The following is a 15,131-nucleotide window of genomic DNA, read 5'->3' as shown; positions in this document are numbered from 1 at the left end:
CTGTAATAATATTGTGAATTTTATGGTTATATTGATGAAATATTTTATCTTAAACATGAAGTACAAAAAACAAGTACCAAATTTTAATTGCTTTGTCCATAGTCTTAAACTAAAAATCCAGATTGAGAAAGAAATAGCCCTCAGTAATGACACATTACAAATCTTTGAACAAAAATGGAATCGGATTAAATTCTCATAATGTTTTGTCCACTTATATACATTTTACCCTAATGTTAGTTTATCTCTCTAAAATAGTTTTGTTTATTTATTTTTTTAATTTTTATTTTTTAATCTGACAAGATCATTGTGAATATAAAACAAAAAACACAAGTCCAGTATGCTTTCTTCCGACTTTATACAACTCATCATTTTTCATAACTATTACTCTGTTGTGCTTTTCTTTTCTCTCTAAAAAAAATAAATATATATTAGCATATCTTGTAAAACATGTCCGAACTTTATTGCTTTGTATATCACTATATTGTATGATCATATACATGTTTACATGTATGTATGATATTGAATAAAAAAAAATGATTCAGACAAAAAATTTCTATAACAAAAAATAAATGCATAGGATAATAGGAAATATATTTTAAATCGTGAGTTAAATGGTGCCTTCATTGAAAATCGCGAGTTTAATGGTGCCTTCATTGAACTGTTTAGATACCAAAGGAATGCTTTATTTGTTTATCGTCTGACGTCAATGAGTTTGAAAAACGGCAACATGTACGTAAAAATGTCTCACTCGTGTTGAAACGGTTTGCATTCAATATAAAATGTCAATTCTTCTTTATTTTAAATATTATATATATTAAAAAAACAAACATGATTGTTTAATAAACAAAATTACCGAAAAAAAGTTGCTGTGTCACAGGAGCGTTTGTTTTTAGTCGTATTTTGTAAAAGAATATGAACATCAGTTATCGCCACCATAAAAATGGCTCTATTACCCTCAGAGAATATGGGTTAATTTAACAGGCAAATGTCGCATGTCATCTTGATAACAATTACGCATTTAAAGTGTTAGACATTTACCAATTGCCTGATACAGTTCAGAAGAAATTACGGTTTCTTAAAACTAATTGTTAAATAATCATGTTTTATTTCAAATTTAGCCATCCAACGTCTCAATGACCGACAGGTTATTTAATGATAAGTTGATATTAATTATCGGTATTTTCAAAAACCATCATACATATACTAATTTTAATAAGCGGGTGTTGTAACCATTAGTTTCAACTGTAAGCGGGACAATATAACAACAATATAAAAATGTTGGACCGTTTAAACGCTTGTTTGGACTTTCTTACCACTTACCAGGTATGTGTATTAGATTATACACATACCTGCATTTACGGATAAACTTGTTTACTTCGGCCGCTTTTACTGTGATCGATCCGATTTATTTCCGAAACTCTAGACCACTTAAATGTTTCCACGTGACTGAAGTGTCCAATCGGGAGTTAGCTGACGCGCGTGCATCGAGAAGCCGAACATCCGCCATTTCACAGCAAGTTATTCAGAATTTAGGTCCACAAAATGTCGGACGATCAAGATATCACAGATCAGACCCAGTCCGGAGGAGAAAATGGAAATCAAGAAAGTGACGACGACAGGTAGAAAAGATAATATACTCTTGTTTTAAAGAATTTTCGTCATATAGTAAGGGGCATTGAACAAAGACCTTCCAGCGTGGTTTGACATAGGCGGGAAGACGCCCAAATCTATTTTAATATTGTGTTTTGTTGAATTATTGTTGGCTTCATGATTAAATGCACCTTTAACTAAACTCTGTTTAATATGAGCCAACCCGATTGCATTCGACATTTTGCATGAGTTATGCCACCGAGTCGCAGTTCTTAAACAATAAGACCACGTGGTTTCATAAAATAATGCATCTAGAACAATTTATCATACTGGTGTTTTTATGTAAACGTAAATTTTAATCAATATTTTTATCAATATATTAATATCAAGCACTGACAGTAATTGCAACATCTTGATATTATTTCAGAAAACTCTTTGTTGGAGGCATCAGCTGGGAAACCTCAGAAAGTATGTAAAAACAATAATAAGATATCTTGATCAGATATACTTCAATAACAGTATATTGAGCGGGTAGGGAAAAAAGTAACACATATACTGAATGTATGCAAACAATGCTTCAATTAAAGATTTACTTTCAAAGAGTTGATTCCAGTCAAATTTTAATTGGAAACTCTGACTTAATATTTGAAAAATAATCAGCAATACATAAGTCATAATCTGAATAATTGCAATTGAAAAAATCACGTACATCAATACTTCTATTCTCAATGTCTGGATTTGCACATGAACAGTATTTTTAACATTTGACATCTTGTTTTGTTTTTAAATACATTGATTAATTTAAATGTTGTTGGAACTTGTATTTTTAAGTACAGGAATACTGATGCCTAGATTATTTTTTTCCAGGTGATCTGAAGGAATACTTTGAAAAGTTTGGCAAAGTTGCTAGCTGCAACTTAAAAAAAGATCTGGAAACAATGCGATCACGGGGCTTCGGTTTTGTCGTATTCGAAAATGCAGAATCTTTAGAAAAAGTAAGTTTTCTTGTAAAAAAAAACATTTCAGGGCTCAGATGACCATTTTTGGAGTACTTAAAAATTTAAACAAGTAGAAATGATCAAATATTCGATGAATAACACTTGAATTAACATTGATTAAACTTACAAAGGGATTGAGCAGAATTACAAAAAAATGCAGATATGCCCAGAAAAGGGGAAGGGTTACCTTCTTTCTATGAATCAGCCAAAGAAGTCCTGCAATTAACACATAACAAATGATTTCTTTGTTTTCATTTATCACCGTCGAGGGTTGTAATAGTTATTTAAATCATATTTAAAGAATTAATGTATTGTGTTTCAGGTTTTGTCTCATAAAGATAAACATGTTCTTCAAAACAAGACCATTGATCCAAAACGTGCAAATCCTAAAGGCAAATACCAGGAGCCAGTTATCAAGAAAATCTATGTTGCCAAAGTGGACGTCACACTTACAGAAGAACAAATCAAAGAATACTTCTCTCAGTGGGGAGAGGTATGAAAGCACTTCTCATTTGCCCTAGTTTATATAGCCCTTTCAGGACTAAGATAATTAATTATGTGTTGAACAAAAATTATGCTATAGTTTTTATGCAGTAAAGAATAAATAAATTCATGGTAGGCTTTAGGCAATTGAAGTTCTTTGTTGCACAAATTATAACCAATTAAAACTGGAACAGAGTTTCATTTTGTGAAAAGTAAATATTGTTTGAATGAAGAAGATGCAGCAGTCAGATTGTTAATGATACTATTGACTGCAATTTTAGGTAGAGAAAGTTGAAGCACCATTTGACAAGGAAAAGGAACAGAGGCGTAACTTTGTGTTTGTAGAGTTCAAAAGTGAAGAATCCGTAGACAAAGTTCTCAGTGCATCAACAGACAACCCAGATTTCAAACACTCATTGGGTAACGAAGAGGTAAAGGAACCCAGGACTCTCTGAGTTATCTTTCGGTTTAGTTGCCAGCAATAAAATTTTGAAGCTTGTCAGGGCTTTTCATCAGGAAATTGGGAATTTCATGCGCGATTACCCGCTCATTTTGGGAAGACCATGTTTTTAAAAGTTTTTGAAACCGGGTCTTTTCATTGTGCAGAAGTATTAAAAGAAACATTTTGGTGCATTCTTTATCATATTGGAGCTCATTGCTTTCAATTGGGGAGATGCCCAATATGTCTATGTAATTTATTTTTTTTTTAATTTGTGAAATTCCTCTATTAATTTTGGGGAAAAAAAATGACCTTATTTTCCAGTGGGAAGGGGCTGAATTTCGGCCTCTGTTATATAAGGGTGAAAAGCACTGTGTGTTGTTTTAATACATTTATAAATGTTGCCATAACTGCCTGTACAAAAACATTGAAAAGCAAGTTAAATTCATGAACAATTTAAAACAACTAGAAAATTTGCTGGCAACTCTGCCTCATCAAATTTCTTTTTCAGATTGCAATCGGTAATGTATTAAAACAAATTCAATGTCTACATAGTATAAAGCTTTATTTTGTTTGTGTTTTTGCACTGGCGATGCCATCTTTTTACAGTGAATCATAAATTCCCCAATGGTAAACTTCTCATCCTTGATCTAAGTAAGTTGACAAAGAGTAAGTAAGAGGTAGCGTATAAATGGTAAAGCTCGTCAGCTGGTGCTTCAAAGATCATTAAAAAGACTTACAAAAGTGTTCCTTGGGTAACAAAAATGTGACTGACGTCGGTTTCTTGTTCATCTTACAGCAGTCGTACAAAGACATTGAGTTGGCGACATTGCGGCAGATCAGCTAGTGAGGTCACTCCGAGAGGTACCTCAGAAAGACGTAATAAAAAACCCACACACGATTAATTAAAAGCAAGCCCAGTCATTCTGTTTTAATACAGGAGGATTTTCATTATGACATAGTAGCATTTTACATTAAAATAGCTGCTCGGGCCCATTGCTTAACATGTTCACGTTCAGTCCTTAATCATGTAATAACTTGTCTTTCTGTTTTCCAACAGGTTTAAGTAATTACACTGTGATCGTAACGAGATACTCGCCATGGATCCTAGCTTTCTTACCGTAAATGTAAATCGCTGTCCATAGGTTCTTGATTTCAGACTGTGTAGTGCTGTTGCCTGGTTGACTGCATTATGGTGGTCTGTGTTTGCAGATTGAAATCAAGAAGGCCACCCCTGGGCAGCGTGGTAGGGGCAGGGGAGGATTCTTCAGGGGCGGAGACAGAGGGGGACGTGGCGGTCGTGGAGGCAAGTGGACAACAACATTACTTATCTGTTAAATGTTCTCTCAAGGAACTAAATCTGTTGAGAATTCAACAGCCTAAATTAAGTGTTTTTATACCCATGTGGATTGGGAGGGTTTTAGAATTGCACTTGTCCCTCTGTTAGTCCCAAGCTAGTGTTTTAAATTCCTCTTTAAAAACATGTTGGATCTCTCTCAATCTCTCACAGTTAATGGCTTTAATGTGTGGATAATAGTAAATAAAGGAATATTGGCTCTGACAAGTTTGGCAGAATTGTTGCATTTTGTCTGATTATTCACTATGGAATATATTGTCCCATGTTTTTGTCCCCTACCGGTAAAAGTGGAGGGGACTTATGGTTTGCGCTCTGTCTGTCAGTCCGTCACACTTTTCTGGATCCTGCGATAACTAAAAGTTTTTCATATTTTTTCATGAAACTTTAAACATAGATGGCAATATGGAGATTATGCATGTTATTTCATTTTGTTCCTTCGTCAAGAATTGAATTCTGGTTGCTATGGCAACAAACATATAAAAAAAATTACTGACAATGGTTGAGTTTTACCGGTAGGGGACCATATTGCTTGGCAATCTCTTGTTTACTCAGTGTTATAAATAACCTGAAAACGCATTTTTTGTTGAACGCAATAAATGCTCAAATCGTTAGTTTTGTTTAACTTCATTTCACTGTGTTGGCCAATCCCAGGGTTCGCCAAAACTTGAAAAATCTATCAGTCATTCAGACTGACAGACTTGAAATTTTTGTCAGTCCGAATCAGTTTCTGTCAGTCCCACTGTCTGACTAAACTATAACAGCAAAACACAACAAAAGAGAGTACCTTTTTGATGTTTATTGGTTGATATAATTAAACAATTATTATATTAATAATAAACCACATGTAAACCAAAGGTATTCTTTTTAGACTTCTTTTTGTCAAACTGTTTTTTAGCCTGCACAGCTCTACAAATCCGTGGTCTTGAAAAGTTAGGGTGACATCCAATCAAGTTTGACTTAATTGCACACACCCATTCACACTACTTTGGATGACTTCAATTTCTGTTTATTAGCTGATTCCACAAATTCTAAAACAACACCTATTGTTAAAATATTTTCTCTTAGCTGAGGTGGTGTCCGAATTTTAAAATATCCGAAATATAGTACATCGGGTGAAAAATCTAATTTTGATTTCAGAAATTGTTGGTGTGTAAATTAAAATATATCCTTCCCAGAACAATATAATAAAGAAACTACTTAATAGAAATGCTCACAAATGCCTGTTGAAACATGTTTTCATGCCGTTTTTGTTGTGGAGAAATTAAATGGAACAAATAAAATGGCGGACGCACTCGGTTGCTTTTTTTTAACAAAGACCGTTGATTTTGAACTCGCATGTGATAGTCAATTCTAATCCAACTTTAAACATCAAAACATCAAAATGAAGGTAAGAAAAAAAGGATTTTGACAGAAGTTGTACAAAAAGCATTTACCTTCTATTAATCCAATAGCATATTATACACTTTGAGTGATCATTTTGAAACCACTTTTCATCCGATTGTGTCTGTCAGTTGGACCGATTATCTTAAATCACTTGTCGATCCTTAGAAAAATTTGCCGGTCAGGACCGGCGGGACCGACAGTTTTGGCGAACCCTGCTAATCCGCTTATCTGATCGCAAATTATCGGCAATTACCACCCCGCGTTGCCCCATGTAGATCAAAAGGGATAAGAGTTGTAAACCATCCGGGTGCAGCGGATTTAGGAGCACGCACACGAGCAATTAGCACCTACTCTGCAGTGTGTTTGTTTAGCACTTTACATTCTATTGTGTTTCAATTATTCACATATTGATAAATTTAATTTATAAACCAACAGAGGTTTGAAAACCACTTTGCCCGCTGCAAAATATATTCACGCTTATTGACAATTGTTATTAATCAGATAACTGTTAATGCACGTAATTCTTAAAGGATAATGGGTGTTAATAAAACACAACATAATTCAAATATTCTGCACTAGCTTTTATTGATCAAGATGTAGAGCAATAATTATGTGTAAATGACATAATATTACAACAAAGAAATCACAGACAAGCATATAAAAAAATATTGAAAATGACTCTAAGAAATGAAGTATTCGATTCAAAATGTATAATATTAAATTTAGAATTTGAACTCTCAATTTAAAGGACCAACACAATTTGTAAAGAAACAATATTTAATTGATAAAATGGTTAAAGTAATAAGGTTACAAAACAATCAACAAGACAAATTACATTTGCATATACATGTAATTGTTTATAAACGTATACGTTTTTCGGATGTTTTTTATTTATTTATGTGGTACAGAGACAGTTGGTTAACCGGCTAACTGCTCGAATATCGAAACGGGTTAACCGGTTACAGATTTACTTAGGTTTGCCATCTTTATTTTTCCCAATGTCAATTCCATGCTATTTTTTCACAATAGGCTCTGTACCAATATTTTCCCACTTGGCTAAACTAAACGCTATGGCTAAAAATCTTGTGTTTTAACCTCATTAACTTTACAAGCTGAATGACCTTAATGTGTAGATGATTATTAAGACTCTGGTTAAATATGGCTTTTGTTCGTGTCCAAACATTTGTGAGGGCATCTGTGTCTTGTCTTAAATTTCTCTTTTTTTTTCTTCTCCAAAAATCAGATTGTTTGGTTTTTAGAATAGTTGCCTACTGACAATGATGGGCTTTACTTTTGAGAATAACTTTTCTTTATGTTTAAACAGATCAAAGTTTGTTACTTAATCAAAAGTTTAATTTGCTCTGAATTTTTTTGTAAAAATTGACATAATCACTGTCTGTTAAAAGCACAGATTTGCAAAGGCGATACGTATGTTATGACCCATTTTACCAACTTGCACATACTGAGTGGAGTGAAAGTGTCCTTTGTCTTCTAGGCTGGGGAGGAGGCTATGGCGGTGGTTGGGACAACTATAACCAGGGCTACGGTGGATATGGCGGCTACGGAGGCGGTTATGGGGGCTATGGTGGATATGGAGGCGGATACGACAGCTACAGTGGATATGGCGGTTATGGAGGCTATGGTGGATATGGTGGCGGATGGGGTGGTTACGATCAGAGCGGATATGGTGGATACGGCGGATACGGTGGTATGTAATGTGCTTAAATTTGTGGGTTGTGATAAAAAAAGTAGTGGACCGTAAGCCCTGCATTGTTAAATGTTTAACTGGGCTTCTACAGATTCAGTTTTGTGTTCGGAGCTTGAAACATGTTCATGTATCAATCTGTAATCAGGGCCTTGGCTGGAGTGCTCATTTAATCCATTGTTATTGTAGGGCTGTTGTGTTGCATAAGAAGTGGCGTTGCTCGTTAAACCTTAATGCCTGGCAACTTTTGTGTCGGTTTGTATGGTGCTGGTGGTGCACTTGATGATGTCTGTAACGTCACACCTCATATATATTACCTGTGTTTTACTACCATTGATTATGTGCTGAAGATTTGAGATGGACATATTACCTGTGTTTTACTACCATTGATTATGTGCTGAAAATTTGATATGGATATATTACCTGTGTTTTACTACCATTGATTATGTGCTGAAGATTTGAGATGGATTTTTTTGTGGTAGCTTATTTATGAAGAAACTCGCTGTTTAGTGTGCCAATGCCAGAAAAAAAGAACTAACTTGAGAACAAGTTCCCTTCCATTTATGTGTTGGAGCTTGTGTGTACATGTTCTTCCCTAGTCTCCTCAAGTTTTTGCAGTGTGTATAACAATTATGGTAGTTTTCTTCTCCATTTTCTAAAAGTAGTTTTATTTGTCATTTTATAAAATTATCCTTGTATTAAAATATGACAGTGATTGTTTTTGCCCAAAATTACAGCCTCTTTAAGGCTGTTGCCAAATTTCAAAAAGTAGAAAAGGGCTGTTTCTAAATAGCAAAAAGTAGCAAAATTGTGACAAAAAATTCCAAAAAATGTACCAAACTTATCCAATAAACTCAATAATTGGTTTATTGAGTTTATTATACAGCAATTTAATTCCCTAGGACTTAATAATGTTTAATTTTTCTCAATTGCACGGACTATCGCACATTTTTTCCCAATCCAAAGGGCACAGGCTGTAAAATATAAAGCGAAAAAAATCACTGTATGAAATCAATTTGTTCTAGTAGATTTCATGTTTGAATGCTGTTAGAATACTGGACACTAGTGTTTGTTGTTGTATAACTATAGTAAGTGAACATTACAGGAGTATTGGTGTGACTGTTTTTTGGATGTTTTAGTTGTATAAGTTGTTGCTACATAGAGGAGGGTCAATGCTCAAAATTGGTACTTGGGCATGCAATAATTATGTGCTCTTAATAATTCTTTGACATTTCATATCATGATTTATATATCAAATTATCAGACAGTGGTGTGTATATACTGCAGTAACTTCATTGTTCAAAATTAGTACTTCAAATGTGTGTGTTTTGAAGTGATTGATTTGATGGGTTGAGGGGAGCTATTTGGGTCTAAAAAGAACTTGAACTTTTATATTGTTTGCTGTCAATTGGGGGGGGGGCAGCATTGTGTGATAAAAAAATATAAATAATGTAAATTCAGTTTTAAATAGATTATTGTAAATAATATCTATGGGTTGGGTACCATATATTCAAAATAATTTATGTGGGTGGGGAGGATACTGTATTACGGTATTAATAGCAGCTATAATTAAGGGGAATAAAAGCCCTGAAACAAATACAGCAAGTATGTAGCATAGCCATGTAATGTATGGTGTCTGGTATATTGCAGGCTATGACTACTCAGGCTGGGGAGGCTATGGTGACCAATCAGGTGAGAACGACTGTGCTTGCTTAGTGTTTGGAACACCTCTCCGTAACCAGCATACAGTTTTCAGTCTTGCACTGTCCCCACACACCCTTACTCTGTACAGATTGGTTTATGGGGGTAGATTTATCAATTTCAAGGGACATCAATTTATGAGAAAGGGACAGGATTGTTTATTTTGGCTGTGTGCATGTCAAATAAGTTTACATGGTTGTTTTGAAAATGGATTGTTTTTTTTTCTGTTATTTGCTTTTGGAATGTAAGTCATTGGGGACAGTGCACTTGATTGCTCACTTCTGCAGAATGCTTCTTATAGTTCTTTCTGTAGAAAGTTTAAATTACATTGTAGTTTTCGATTTGTATCAAGTTGCTAATTTTGAAAAAGTGTCAGTAAAAGCCTTGTTTGACAGTCAATGGGAAAGTGGCAGTTTTGCAATTTTAGATTTATCAGATATGTCGTATTTTTATGAAATTTCACACATCTGTATTATGAAGACATTTGTGCCACACTAGTATTCATTTTCAGATGTTTTGTCTAAATTCCTGCTTAGATTTTAGTTGTATTTTGGATAAGGATAGATTCTTTTTAAAATGAGATAGAGCTTGCCGGAATAAATATATATATGTTTGTAAATTGTTTATATGACACCATTTTATAATTATTTTTGCTCTTTAATTGTTGACTGTCTGCTTAATTACTTTAATTTGATTTGCAACATTGTCATAATAATCTGGATATTAATTGGTGTGATTTTTATTTGAACCCTTTGAGGCCCCCCCTAAGCAGTTGTCAAATTATTGGTGATTGTTGAAACATAAAAGTGTTGTTAATGTAGGGAAGTTGGTGATTTTTATGCCCCCAAAGGAGGGCATATAGTGATCGGACCGTCCGTCTGTCTGTCTTTCCGTCACACTTTTGCGTTTAGGTTTCGAAAAATGTGGCTTCAGATGCAACCTTCATATTTGGTATGCATGTGTATATGGACAAGGCCTTTCCATACGCACACAAATTTTGACCCCTTTGACCTTGAACTTGGGGTCCGCTTTTAGGTTTTGAAATCTGCGTTTAGGTTTCAAAAAGGCATTTTCGGGGGCATATGTCTTCCGATGGAGACAGCTCTTGTTGAAATATATAAGTGTTGTTAATGTAGGGAAAGATCCAAATCCAATAGATGGGGCATCCTACCCCATTCTCAATGGGTCCACATCAGGACCTTACAATTCAAGTATGGTGGATTCAATAACATATTACATGTATTTTTTTCAGCGTAAAAAAGACCTAATTAAAAAACTCCAGAATTTGACAAATGACTTTGAATCTTTAATCAATGGTTATTTTCTTAAAAATTGATCAATATGTTTTTCAAAGAAACGTGTTCAGTTGACTGCTCTTGTTGAATTCTCAACTGTACATTATCTGGCCCTGGGGGATTCTCTATTTGATTTCTGTAGTGGTGGCAAAATCACAGTGTCTTCTTTCATATAATATATATTTGCAACTTAACAAAACCATTATATAAAGTGATTTCAGTTTTGTGTCATATTTTAAGCTCACCTGATCACAACATGCTCATGGTGAGCTTTTGTGATTGCCTTTCGTACGTCGTTCCTTGTCAACATTAACATTAACCTTGTCATTATTTACCTTGTCAACACTCTATAGAGGCCACATTTATTGTCCAATCTTAATGAAACTGTCAGAATACGTGTTACACTGATATCTTAGACTTGTTCGAATATGGTTCTGGTTGGTTAAAAAACAATGCCGCCAAGGTTAGGCATTTTTCTTTATTTGGCTGTAATAAAACCTTGTTTACACTCTTAAGAGCTCACATACTGGGCAGAACATTAGTTCTAATGATATTGGATGAGTTCAAAAAGGGTTCCGGTATGTTGAAAACCATGGCTGCCAGGGTCGCGGTATTTTTCCTTATGAGGTTTACGTAAAACCTTGTGAACACTCTAGAAGCCACATTTTTAGTGGTATCGAAATGAAACCAAGTCAGAAGACTTTTTTTAATGTCTTCTCAGTTGAGTTAAAAACTTCTTCTTATCTGATGAAAAACATGGCCGTCTTGCGGCGGGGAAGTTTTCCTTATATTGCTTAAGTGAAGTTTTTTATGAAACTTTGTCAGAACACATGTCCCAATGAAATCTTGGCTGAGATTGAAACTTGGTCATTTCAACTCAACAAAGTAAGTTAATTGGTCAAATAAAAAAAAACGTTAATTTTTTGGAAGTCACCTTTTTGGTCCAATCTGTGTGAATTAGCTCACACTTTTTCAGAAAAGTCTAGTTCCTTCGGGTCTCGGGTTAGCGCATGACCTTGTAAATTGTTCACCCATGTTGAGAACTGCAACAATCCTGACATCCTGATTTTGCCTTGCCACTATTCAGCCATCCCCTGAGGATTATTCCTATGTAATAGTGACTGAGTGCAACCTGCAAGCCCTAAATTGGTAAAAAAGAAATGTATGCAGATGGCTCGTTTCTCAGATTTATAAGAGTGGGTTGTAACATTGTCTTTGTCTCCAGTAATGACAAGAATTGAGGTTGTATGATCTGCTGATCTGGTGACTGATGTAATGCTTGCGAGGTCTGACAGTCGGGTCTATTCCCTGTATGAATACTGCATACTGTACAGCCTATTGCATGTGTGTCTCGTGTTGTCAGGTGGTGCAGCGGGCGGTGACATGGGTGGATACGGCAAGGCCCCCAAGGCAGCTCGTGGAGGCAGTAACAGCTACAGGCCCTACTAGGTGCACTGCGTAACAGGTATAACAAGGCTTACTTTGTTATATGCACATACTTATGAACTCTTACATCTACAAGTAAACTGGTTAGAATTTTGTGTTGAGCACTGGTCTTCAAACAAGATAATCGCCACAGTTCTATCTTTAGCTCAGAGATATCACTTGTGATTGGATCGTTAATGGATTCCTTTATAGCGCCATTTTCCCCCTTTTAATTAAGCAGGAAAGCTTTTAGTACCTTGAATATGTGATTTCCTTTAAGCACTTGTAAACCAGATTACCCAGGATATTTTTTAACAGGTTTGACCGGTCTGTTATGACTGAAACTCTGTTGTAAATGTCGTTAAATCCAATAAGTTCATTTACGCATGTTAATTTAACATTTTCATGGGTGAATGATTGTGTAAAACTTTGACAGTGTTTGCATTGTGTTTTAACTATTGTTGTAAGCACTTAAAAAACTTTATTTCAATATTTTAATCTTTTGTGATTGCATTTCATGTATGAATATTTTTCTGTATGCATGGTAACTTTTTGTTTAGTCACCCAGATGAAAAAATGGGTTATAAAAGTTACATTTTCTGAAGTTCAAATTAGCAACAGCAGATAATTTATTGAAGTCGTTTAAAGTAAATATAATGTTACTTTTATTTCTCCTTATGTTCTTTATTAAAATGTCAATTTCGGATGCTAAAATTGTGTCTTTTTTTTCTATTTCAGCTGATGCAGATTTTTATCGTTTTCATCCTGTGTATATAGTGGTCGGCTCATCATTGTTTTATAATGTTGTATTGTGTAATTCACTTGGATTTAATAAGCGCTGGATCAATAAGATAACGTGTTCCAAGGGAAAAAAAAAACATTTTTTCAGTCATCATATTTGTCTGTGAATTAATCGTCATAGTTGTTGATTCAGAAACAATAAACTGTGGTTTTTGATCGTTGTGTGTTCTGGTGTTATGTATATCCCCTCTCTAAAATTTGTAAAATTTTAGTATTGCTGACTCGCCAGTTAGAAATATATAAACTTTGTTGTATCCGAAAGAAATAACTTGTTATGCCTTTCTTTGATATAATTAAGGAAAGTACCAAAGTTGTATGAAAATCAGTATCCACCCTTGTACATGCTTCACAATGATAGCTTTTGTATTTTCAGAACACCCATGAGAGTTCAAATTTATCCTTTTCCTAAATAAACAAAAAACATGTAGCCTTCCTATTTTAAGTTCGTGCCATTAAGGAAAGAGATGGTTGTCCCAATTTGCAATCGCCATCATATTTAATCAATATTGTTTGAATATCGAATACCTATCTTACCATTTTTTAGACCATTTGACATCCAAAGCATGATACACATGTCAGAATAATTGAAATTTACTAGCTTCGGTGGGGTAAGCACCACGTGTGCTGTCTCCAATGAACACCACTTAATTACATGCTAATTTAGCGTTGCATTTACACCAGTTTCAGGGGTGTCAATTGGCCAAAATCTAAAATCCTGAAAATAGGCCTATCGTTTTTGAGCCAGAGCAAAAGAGGGTTAATAATTCATGTAACTTTGTTTACTATTGTATATAACTTTGTAAACAATATTTCAAAGTAAAATAATTTGTGTTAAAGATGACATTTTGTGACAATAATCTTAAAATTCCAGAAAAAAAATCCTCTGATTTATATCAATATCAAAATTGGTCCGTAAGGCCCAAAATCCTGATTTCAGGCATAATCCTGAACTTTGACGCCTCTGCAGTTTTAAATCATTAAATTTCTCAGGCATTTTTCGGACCCTTAACGGTCTGTCTTTTCCAGCTGATGATACATTAGTTTGACAATTTTCATGGTTAGAATTGTTAACATTTGAGTCTGTCTGAGGGCTTCGTTCATTCATATTTTTAGCTCACCTGATTGCTCAGGTGAGCTTTTGTGACCGGTTTTTTTCCGTTGCTGTCCGTCCATCCACATTTGTTCGTAAACACTCTAGAAGCCACATTTATTGTCCGATCTTAATGAAACTTGGTCAGAAGCTTCGTTCCAATGAAATCTCGGTCGATTTCGAAACTGGGTCGTGCCGGGTCAAAAACTAGGTCACTAGGTCAAAAAAAGAAAAAAACTTGTAAACAATGTAGAAGTCACATTTCATGCCCAATCTTCATGTAACTTTGTCAAAATGTTTGTCTTAATGATATGTTGGTTTAGATCAAAGAGGTTCCGGTTCGTTGAAAAACATGGTCGCCTGTGGGCGGGGCAGGTTTCCTTATTTGGCTATAGAGAAACCTTGTAAACACTAGAAGTCACAATTTTTGCCCAATCATCATGAAAGTTGGTCAAAACATTGATTTCTCGGGCGAGTTCGAAAATGGTCCAGATCGGTGAAAAACATGGCCGCCCGCTGGGCGGGGCATTTTTCTCTATATGTTTATAGTGAAAACGTGAACACTCTAGAAGTCACATGTTTGGCCCAATTTTCATGAAATTCGGTCAGAACATTTGTTTCCTTGATATGAGTCGAGTTCCAAGATGGTTCCGGTCCGTTGAAAAACAAGGTTGCCGGGGGGACGGGCAGTTTTCCTTATATTATATAGTAAAAAAAAACTTGTGAACACTCAAGAAGTCACATTTTTTGCCCAATCATCATGAAACTTTGTGAAATGATTGGTTTTAAATATATCTCAGATGAGTTCGCAAATGGTCCCGTTCGGTCAAAAACATGGCCGCCAGGGGGGGGGGGGGGGCGCAG

The 15,131-nt window shown here is 34.9% G+C and overlaps 1 protein-coding gene across 3 annotated transcripts; it reads left to right on the top strand.

The window, feature by feature from the left end:
* Window positions 1–1,447: 1,447 nt before the first annotated feature.
* Window positions 1,448–13,334, top strand: LOC127847433 (RNA-binding protein squid-like). Of its 3 annotated transcripts, XM_052379339.1 has the most exons (11): window positions 1,448–1,619; window positions 2,018–2,058; window positions 2,458–2,585; window positions 2,911–3,081; window positions 3,353–3,502; window positions 4,723–4,816; window positions 7,746–7,958; window positions 9,606–9,647; window positions 10,793–10,867; window positions 12,315–12,416; window positions 13,115–13,334. In XM_052379339.1, exons 1-10 carry the CDS (start codon window positions 1,543–1,545, stop codon window positions 12,398–12,400), a joined length of 1,077 nt encoding a protein of 358 aa, XP_052235299.1. In that variant the 5' UTR covers window positions 1,448–1,542; the 3' UTR covers window positions 12,401–12,416; window positions 13,115–13,334. The 3 variants fall into 3 exon arrangements, with proteins under 3 accessions (XP_052235299.1, XP_052235300.1, XP_052235301.1); XM_052379340.1 differs by lacking the exon at window positions 10,793–10,867 and having other exon boundaries at window positions 1,449–1,619; XM_052379341.1 differs by lacking the exons at window positions 9,606–9,647; window positions 10,793–10,867 and having other exon boundaries at window positions 1,449–1,619.
* The last annotated feature ends 1,797 nt before the right edge of the window (window positions 13,335–15,131 follow it).

The sequence above is a fragment of the Dreissena polymorpha genome, chromosome 10 (genome assembly GCF_020536995.1).
Source record: "Dreissena polymorpha isolate Duluth1 chromosome 10, UMN_Dpol_1.0, whole genome shotgun sequence".
Taxonomy (NCBI): domain Eukaryota; kingdom Metazoa; phylum Mollusca; class Bivalvia; order Myida; family Dreissenidae; genus Dreissena; species Dreissena polymorpha.
Note: the sequence above shows the minus strand (reverse complement) of the source record. Positions and strands in the feature narration are given on the sequence as shown.